This window comes from Chanos chanos, chromosome 1, assembly GCF_902362185.1.
Source record: "Chanos chanos chromosome 1, fChaCha1.1, whole genome shotgun sequence".
In the NCBI taxonomy this organism is placed as follows: Eukaryota; Metazoa; Chordata; class Actinopteri; order Gonorynchiformes; family Chanidae; genus Chanos; species Chanos chanos.
In genome coordinates this window covers 57,341,294-57,351,293 of record NC_044495.1, presented here as the reverse complement: position 1 = coordinate 57,351,293, position 10,000 = coordinate 57,341,294, and the positions used below count along the sequence as shown (strand labels likewise).

Below are 10,000 nucleotides of genomic sequence, written 5' to 3'. Positions count from 1 at the left end.
AGAGAAAGGTGACAGATTGCGTGTGTGTGTGTGTGTGTGTGTGTGTGTGTGTGCGTGCGTGAGAGAGAGAGAAAAACAGAAATAGAATCTCAGGGTATAAGTATCTCTGTGTGAACAAACAGACGGGATTGTTTCAGTTGCGTGCGTACTCCAGACTGTGGCGTAGAATCGAGGTTTTTGAGTGACATGAAGCATTTTACAACCACAGACGGTTTTAAATGTGGTCTTTAGTCTTTTTTGGCCTCTCGGTGGTTTTTTTTTTTTTTTGAGCGAAGCTGAGCTCTGATCTGAGGACAGGGAAACAGAGGGTCAGAGAGCGATTTCCGTCTCTATGGTTCTCTTCTCCCAGAGTCCAAAACACCTCACCATCTTCCTCTTGACCTCTGAAACATATTAACCTCTTTTCTGCTCTCTCTCTCACACACACACACACACTCAGCCTTACAGGAATGGGAATAGCTCACTGTGTGTTTCTTGGAAAAGAGGGCTAACAGGGTCAAGTAGTAAAGATAAACAGATTTTATGACGTAATCATTAATGCGTGAATCTTGGCCTTGGTGTACATAGTATGGTCTTGCACACAGTAGACCACTTGGACACAGACATACATACAGACACACTTACACACACAGACAGTCACTGATACTGCATCTCAGTAGCACTGACACACATATACACACACGGACACGCACGCGCACACACGCACTCACACACACACACACACACACACACACACACACGAGTCTTGAGCCCAGCCCAGTAACAGGAAATTGTCGTCAAAATCGTTCCTTTCTGCTTCATCTGACCAGTCTAGGCAAATATTTTTTAAAAATAAACAGATGAAACCCTTCAGATAATGGTCTCTAACTTCCGTTTTCCTCGGTCATCTTTTCACCCCGTCCTCCGTTCCTCTGAGAGTTGACCAGGAGTCTGTAAGAATGTCTTTGAGCCTCCCTCAGTCTGCCAGGGAGCTGGTGGGGTTGCCATGTTTAAAGTCTAAAGAGACTCAGTTCAGACCAAATGAGCACCACCCTTTGGGTCGAACAATAACATTGCCTCTTTTTTTAGTTCACACTCTGATGCTGATGTCAAACAAGTCTTCTTTATGTGCGTGTGTGGAGGTATGCATGTACGCGGGCATATTTTTGGTGCGTGCGTGTGTGTGTGTGTGTGTGTGTGTGTGCGTGTGCTCGGAAGAGTTTCTCTGCCGGGATGACTTCACCACAGTAACCTTTCTTTTTAGTATGGCCTGATGACTGGAAAGTGATTCAGTCTCTCTGGCTCTGGAGCAGGCCTGAGGTTTACACAGCTCAGCACTGTCAGGAGAGAGAGAGGGAGAAGTGGTTCAGAGAGAGAGAGAGAGAGAGAGAGACGGAAGAAGAGAGAGAGAGAAGTATGTCAGAGAGAGACGGAGGGAGAGAGAGAGAGAGAGAGAGAGATGACTTTTCCTCACTCCCCTTGGAGCATTGCTTAGAGAGTGTGTTCAAGAGGGAGAGAAACAGGGTGTCAGAGAGAGAGAGTGTGTATGCGTATGTGTGTGTGTATGTGTGTGTGTGTGAGAGAGAGAGAGAAAGAGTTTATCACAGAGGGAGGAGTTCCTCTCATTTCCCTATGGAGATCTGGACACTGTCCCCTCTTCTGTCTTTGGAGTTCTCATAACTGGAATTTTGTATTCATTTTTAATGACTTACGTAACGTCTTTGAAACTGCTGAGCTCGTCAGACTGGGTTTCTCATTATCTGACTCCATGGCTGAACCTGGCACACGTAACGATTCAGCCAAAACAGAGCAAATATAACCCCCCCCCCCCCCCCGCCCCTTCTTAGACATGACCAACGTAGCTAAATGTGTTTTCTGAGCTGTTGCCCTCAGAACTTTTCAGACACACGCTTTTCCATAACGCCAGGTAACTGAGACATCCACTGTGTGTCTGCCTGGTGTCTGAGTACACAGGTACTCAGTTCACAGGACGCTTGGTTTGTCTGTGCCAGTGCAAACATTCGTCCGCTCTTGAAGTTTTTATAACTTTACAAATTTTATAACTAATAACATTCATCCGTCCATTTTTATTGCTCTCTCTCTTTTTTTCTGCACTTTTTTATTATTCCATTTTAAATTAAAAAAAAAAAGGGTTTGTTTCTTATCTGAGGATGAGTCATAGTCTTTCAGCCCTAGGGATGACGGAGAGATGTTTGACAAAGGAAGGACCTTAATGGTTATTATCTCTCTGACCTCAATTAAATACGGTCAGTTATTTTACCAAATGTTGTAAAGTCGTTTCGTATTTCACATGAAGATGAATTTGTTTAGTGTATTAGCATGTGTGGTCTTTTATATTTAGTCTTTGTCAAGTCTTTTGTGTGGGAATAATTATATGTGTGATTATTTTAAAATGTGACTCACAAACTGCTAATGGAAACAAAAAGCAAGCTGAAACATTTCCTGTTTATCTGATTTTTGTGCTATGGATTTTTGTGTTGTTGTTGTTGTTGTTGTCGTTCCCCCATATGAACTCATGGGAAAGTAATCTACTCCCTAACGACAAATCAACGAATCCATCTGTCTCTGATGATGTCTCAGCGGCCACGCAGCCTTAAAACTGTCCTGCCAGAAAACCGTTCCAGTCAGTCTGGAAAATCTGTAATCTCAGATTATTATTTATTTATTTATTGTAAATCTGAGGTTCTTAGACTGAGACTTAAGATCTGGTGTCACGCAGAATGACACATGATGGGCGTCACGTCACAGGAAGCGGCAGGATGACGGACTTTGCCGGTGTCTGCCCGTCCCCCCCCCCCCCCCGATTCTCCTTCCTGATTTGTGCTCCATTAAAACAGTGAATAATATCGTGTCAACTAAAGGTGAACTGTTTGGGGGGGGGGGGGGGGGGGGGGCTGATTCTGAATGTCCTTTGCCTGTGTGCTGACAGTGCAAAAAGATCAGATGGAAGCAGTTTAAGGAAACATCTAGATCTTTTTTCCTTAGGACGAGAGCGTCCACACACACACTTGAAGCATGATCCTGCAAGCATTTGGACCCCGAACGAAATTTGCTTGGTGTGGAAATTATTTGTTAAAATCGTTGCGTCTCGAAGGATCCTCTGGCCTTATCACATTATGAAGTGCTGCGTGGCCACACGTGGAGCAGTGAGGTCGGGGGAAACTTCTAGAAGGACGATCCCTCTGTAGAATTGAGTCTGGGAAGCATGTGGCCAGTTGGCTCACAGAGCCAAGTGTCCAGCGTGGTCTCCTTGGGGACCCATACAGGATGTGTGTGTGTGTGTGTGTGTGTGTGTGTGTGCACTGCTCAGAGTCATCCGGCAGATACTGTGGAGTTGTCATCTTTAAATGCTTGTAAAAATTCCTTTGTCGGCGTGCCTGCGTCTGTATGGGGTTGACCTGAGATTCATACCTCTCAGGAGTATTGACATCTCTGTTCTCTGCTGCTCAGTGACTCAACATCATTCCCCAGTAATGAGTATTTCTTTACTATTGGATACATTCTTCCATATCTCATTCTTCTTTATCTGTATCTCCATATTTCTACAGAGCAAAATCTCTCTCTCTCTCTCTCTCTCTATCTCTCTCTCTCTCTCTCTCTTTCTCTCTCTCCTATGCACGCATACCTTGTTGCTTTCTTTTATTTCTTTCTTTCTTTCTTGCTTTCTTGCTTTCTTTCTTTCTTTCTTTCTTTCTCTCCCTCTCTCTTTCTCTCTCTCTTGTATGACATAGAACAGAGCTGTCTTTAATTGGCACTGTTATGTCATCAGCCTCTGTAATGTCTTTATCATTATTAATGGCAGCCTGTCTCTATCTCCCATTTATTCAGACTCACATTACAGCCAAACGACTGCACTCCTGCTGCAGTTCAGCCCACTGCACTCTGATCTATCAGCATCACAGTCTCCACGTCCTGCTTCTTCGTTCATTACCCCTATTTTCCACCCCTATTTCTACTCATACGCATATTATTCATTTTATTGTTCGTTTTAAAACTCATCTGTGTAATATATATTTATTCCTGTCTTATGTACATGAAAAAGAAGAGCTCGTATATTGTATCATGATAGTCAGAAATTAGTGTGTTGTGCGTGAGCGTAATGTGTGTGTGTGTGTGTGTGTGTGTGTGTGTGTGTGTGTGTGTGTGTGTGTGTGTGTGTGTGTGTGTGTGTGTGTGAGTGCGTGCATGTATGTATCTGTGTCTGTGCGTACATGTGTATGTGTGCGTGTGTGTGTGTGTGTGTGTGTGTACCTGTGTCTGTGCGTACGTGTGTACGTGTGTTTGTATGTGTGTGTGTGTGTATATCTATGTCTGTGCGTGTGTGTATGTGTGAATGTGTCAGCGTTTTCGTGTATTGTTGTGTGTGTTAGCGGTCACATGCTGGTTCTGACCCACTCTAGAGTCTACAGTAATGTAGGGAAGGGGACAGATGTGTTCCTTCATTCGGCTGACTCAGAATCATGAGAAATCAGCTTACATACGAAACCGTCTTTGAACAACACAGTCTTTGCCAAATAAGCAGTTTGAAGCAAACAAGACCCTCTCCTATTACTCACATCCTCCGTGTGTCCCTCTGTCAGAGAGAGAGAGAGAGAGAGACAGAGAGAGAGAGACAGAGACTGAGAGAGAGACAGAGACAGAGTGACTCTGTAGATTACAGTATTTTTAGAACCTCTCCATCCAAAGGATGATGTCATAAGAGGTCATTAGTTCAGCCAGCAGGTTACCGTGGTTGCATAATCTGATTGGTCAGACTAATTACCAGAGGAGGAGACTTGACACTCGGAATAGAGAATAGTCCAGACCAGCATGTCACGGTCTGTCATTGTCTGTCTCCGCTCATGTTGCCCACAGAGAAATGCCCTGGCGTTTACTGGACAGCACTGGACAGAATTCCTAAGACCAAAAAAAAACCCCCCCCGCTGTTAAATGTTTACTGTTACGCAAATTTTATCCTATAGTTTATAACAGAAGCGTGTAGTCTGCTTGACGGCGCTGTTAATGGTTTATCAGCGGAGAGCTCCTCTGTGTTAGAGGTTTAAAGCACCGGGTGTGACTGGGAGCGGAACACCCTTTGAATGACGTGAGATTAAACACTTTTATTCAAAGCCATGAACACAGCGTCAGCAAATCTCAACCAGATACTGTCCACCGCGTATGGGTTTTCTCCCCCCGCCGGATCATGACTCGACCTGATCAGGAATCTCTAACCACAAACTGTCGAGTGCTGGTCAGACCGTTTCTGCCACCCTTATCATATTAGGTTCTGCACCGACCGTAATTTTTCTGTGGTTTTTTTTTTTTTTTTAAGAAGCTCAGAGCTGATTCACTTACTTTTTTTCCCTGTCTCTCTATCTCTCTGTCTGTCTGTCTGCCTCTCTCCCCCTCCCTCTCTCAGGATCACTGTCATTACCGTGGTTACATCGAGGATGTAGAGGGCTCGTCCGCGGCGTTGAGTCTGTGCTCTGGGTTGAGGTAAGATTGTCTGCCAACATACTGCTTTACACCAAATCCCCACGTCCAAAAGTGCTAACAACAGAAATCCCAACCCCCCCCCGACACCTACACCCACAGCACTCACCTCACCCCACCTCACCTCAACCCACCCCCACCCTCCAGCATTGAATGTCTGACTCTTCCACTGCCAGCTCCGTTCTCTTCTACACAGCACTGTATAATGTCATGCTTAATGCCTCACCACAAAAAAACAAAAGACCCAGAGAAAACCAAGACACGTTCAGACTTGCCCTCACCCAACAAAGGGGGCTTTTATCTGGTGGAAGCGTGAAAACCCCCTGCTGTCTAAAAATTCCGGCTCAATCATACAGAATCTACAACCTGTATTCAGCGGTACAAGACATCGTGTTTAAGTAGAGACGAGTATTTGTCTCGTATTCAGCGCTCGCGACTCCCTTGTCAACTTGAATAATGATGACTCTATTTTTAACCGGGGAACGAAGACAGAATATTCAGCTTCAATGAGGCAGCGGAATATTCATTAAGCAATTTTCAGGGGCCCCGTATATGGAAACAGTAGAATTAATGATCACAGAGGGGGTAATAGTTTCTATTAAAACAACAACAACAAAAAAAAAGTTTCGCCCGCTGCTTGCGACCGTAATTATTGTCACGGCGAATACGCTTTGATTGTTGAGCGGCGAAGCGTAAAGAACCGATTTAAGGTCGTTTTAATGAAATGTTTACGTTAATTAATGTTGTTTGTTTGTTTTTTTTTATCAGTGATATGATGTCTATAAAAAATATTTTTAAGACCGTGTTTTCTTGTCCTGCACCTGTGAGTCCACAGCACTGTATGTATTATGTCTCTCTCTGTCCGGACACACCTCATTCTGCTCATCTGCCCTCCATTAACTGGGGAGGAGGTGTTTTAGGGCAGGAAGAGCCCGAAAACGTGTAGAACTTTGGGCTTAGGAGCAAGAAGATACACTGCTTTAGTTTCTGTAAAAACAGAAACCCAGTAGTTAGAGAGAGTGTGTGTGTATGTGTGTGTGTGGGTGTGTGTGTGTGTGTGTGTGTGTGTGTGTGTGTCTTACAGAGGCATAGTCCACATGGGGGCCTCTAGTTTTGGAGTCGAGCCTTTGGAAGGTTCGTCTGATTTCGAACACATCTTTTACAATCTGGAGGATGTGAAGTCTGAACCCGTCACCTGTGGAACCCCTCATGCTGCTCACCATGACAACGACACCTTGTCAAACGAAGAACACGCCCACAACATCACTCAAGGACAACCAATCAGTCATCTAATCAGGGTCGGTGAAAACCCACTCAAACAGCATATGCGTTGACACGTGTTTATGTGCGAGGGCTTGTGAACACAGCTATATGCACTCATCTTCATGTTTAAATGTAAATAGGGATATTTGCATTCATTTCAATAGGATAATATGCCCAAATCATGTGGGGGTTTTTTGTTGTTGTTTTTTTTTTAACTTTATTTAATTGTTTCATATAATTCATATTATCCCGTTTGTTTCCGGTGACACGACCGTGTGTATTTATGTTTGTTTGTTCGATTGTTTGTTTGTTTATTTGTTTGTTTGTTTGTTTGTGTTTTCTTACAGAATAAGAGATCTTTATTGCCTCAGACTCACTATGTTGAGCTCTTCCTCGTGGTTGACAATGACAGAGTGAGTTCTCCTCTCCTCTTTTCCTCCTCTCCTCCTCTACTCTCCTCTTCTCCTCCTCTCCTCCTCTCCTCCTCTACTCTCCTCTTCTCCTCCTCTCCTCTTCTCCTCCTCTTCTCCTCCTCTCCTCCTCCCCTCCTCCTCTTCTCTGCTCCTCCTCTTCTCCTCCTCTCCTCTTCTCCTCCTCTCCTTGATCTTCTCTTTAATCTCGTTCACTGCAGCTTTCGTAACTCCTCCATTCTAAAAAAAAAAAAAAACAAAAGAAAAAAAAAACATGTACATTTTAGTTCAGATATTCTCAAATATCATTCAGTTTGTTATAACATTGACGTTCGTGATGTCCTTTTGACAGCAGTCATATTCCCTATTCTTTTTTGTCTTCTCTCTCTCTCTCTATGTCAGTTTAACTTTAAGAACAGAAACCAGACGGCTGTCAGAGAGGAGATGGTCCAGCTTGCTAACTACGTGGACAGCGTAAGAACCAATCAATCACTCAACGCTGCGGAAAATTCAAATTTAAAACAAGGAGAGGAAGCCACACATTGCTGGTTCACCGGGTTTACCTTATTACCGTTTACTGAACACGTGGGCAGAGACGCTTGCTCCGCATGTTGAGTAATCTTAGAAAGAGTATGAGTGGGCAGTGGGTACCCTTGAAAATTGAAAACGGAGTTATCACCTTTCTTTTTCTCTCGGGAGATAAAGTTTTATTTCTCTGTACACGTTTTACTCTGGAGTGCTAGAGTTGTTCAGCGGATGTTTGATTGTTTTCGGTGAATTCGTTTTGTTTTTTGTTTGTTTCAGTTCAGTATTCAGTCAGCAAATGAATTGTGTCTCTTTGTTTATTCTTAATCTGTGTTTCTGTCCTTCTTCATCTGATTGTATTCACATCTCCTCTCTTCTCTTCTCTTCTCTTCTCTTCTCTTCTCTTCTCTTCTCTTCTCTTCTCTTCTCTTCTCTTCTCTTCTCTTCTCTCTCTCTCTCTCTCTCCCTCAGATGTATGTTCCACTGAATATCCGTGTGGTTTTGGTGGGTCTGGAGATCTGGTCGACGGTAAACCTCATCAGCACCGATGGGAGCGCGGGAGCGGTGCTGAGTCGTTTTGTCCAGTGGAGAGAGAAGGAGCTGGTGCCCCGTCGCAGGCATGACAGCGGTCAGCTCATCCTGTGAGTTTCCTCCCCTCACGCATGCACACACACACACACACACACACACACATAAACACACATACACACGCACACACACGCACACACATATACATACACATACACATAAACACACACCCACACACACACACACACACACACACACACACACACACACACATAAACACACATACACACGCACACACACGCACGCACGCACGCACACACGCACACGCGCGCATGCACACACACACACACGCGCGCGCGCGCACACACACACGCACACACATACACACACACACACACATGCACACACGCACACACACACACATATAAACACACACACACACCACATCCCCTCTTTTCCCATGTTTTTTACTCAGACAGATCAGTGGTCCCTAGCCTTTTGGTTGGTTTGGTTTGGTTTACTCCACCTTACAACATTATTGTTATTTATTGTGTGCGCAAGTTTGCCATGTTCTAAGTAGTCAACCAGGTTTACTGTAGGGACGTGAAGACTGAAGTCATGATGGATAGCAGCGATTTTTGGGAATCACGGAATTACATTTAGGAATTTCATTATGGAATTATGTTATGGAATTGCACTACTTCGCATGGAGATACCACTGTGAAATCTCTGTTGTCCACCCCCCCCCCACCTCCTCCCCCACACCCCCTCCACTTGAGAACCACTGAGATAGAGAGCTATGAATGCAGATGCAGAAATGGATTTAATATCATTTTCTTTGATCCCCACTGTTGATTGGGTAATATAGACACATTATAAGTATGTCATTACTAATTCAGTAAAAGCAGTAAAAGTTTGATTTGAAGAGAATTGTTTGTCTGGGTTTTCTTTTTTCTTTTATTCTTTTTTTTTATCATCTCATTCTTACCTTAAAACAACTCTTGTCTATTGGAATTAAATTCATTTCAGTGTTTCTCGTGGCTGAGTTTCAAGAGCCTAACAGTTCGCATCGTTCTCTGGACGCAGCTGGAATTCATGAGGTCACATTTTGGCTAAGACAGATCTTGGCTTCATACACTCCTGTTGTTTTTCAACAATACACACACGTACGCCGACATCTCAGCGCTCGGCTGTCGCAGCCAGTGGAATCTGATCCGCGTCGACAGAGCTGTTTGAAGACCGACAGTCGGTCTTAAATTGTCTTTTCCTTTGAGGCGGTTTAATTGCATGGTTGAAGCCTGTTCTCTGCTTTGATGGGTTTTTTTTTTTTTTTATAATTGTAAAACGTTGGCAGAGAAGCTGACAGAAAACGTATCCAATGACTGATTACAGTGGAGTGAGATAAATGTCTCTCTTTCTCTCTCTCTCTCTTTGTCCTCTCTCTCGCTCTCTCTCTCTTTCCCTCTCTCTCACTCCATCTGCAGAAAGAAGGGCTTTGGGGGAACAGCAGGCATGGCTTTCGTCAGTACTGTATGCTCCAGGAGTCATGGGGGTGGCATCAATGCGGTACTCTCTCTCTCTCTTTTCTATCTTCTCTCGCTTCTCTCTCTCTCTCTTCTCTCTCTTCTCTCTTTTCTCTCTTCTCTCTCTCTCTCTCTTTTCTCTCTTCTCTCTCTCTCTCTCTCTCTCTCATTCACTGTCTCTCTCACTCTCTCTCTTCTCTCTCTCTCACTCACTTTCTCTCTCTCTCTCTCTCTCTCTCTCTCTCTCTTCTCTCTCTCTCTCACTTTCTCTCTCTCTCT

General features: G+C 44.1%; 1 protein-coding gene across 1 annotated transcript in view; it reads left to right on the top strand.

Annotated features, from left to right (window-relative positions):
• The window catches only part of adam9a (ADAM metallopeptidase domain 9a), a 26,473-nt gene that overhangs the window by 8,512 nt on the left and 7,961 nt on the right, over positions 1 to 10,000 (top strand). The window contains exons 4-9 of the mRNA XM_030777743.1: positions 5,399 to 5,475; positions 6,557 to 6,770; positions 7,083 to 7,148; positions 7,548 to 7,619; positions 8,142 to 8,311; positions 9,683 to 9,764. Of these exons, the coding sequence (XP_030633603.1) occupies positions 5,399 to 5,475; positions 6,557 to 6,770; positions 7,083 to 7,148; positions 7,548 to 7,619; positions 8,142 to 8,311; positions 9,683 to 9,764 (681 nt within the window). The remainder of the gene's footprint in view (positions 1 to 5,398; positions 5,476 to 6,556; positions 6,771 to 7,082; positions 7,149 to 7,547; positions 7,620 to 8,141; positions 8,312 to 9,682; positions 9,765 to 10,000) is intronic.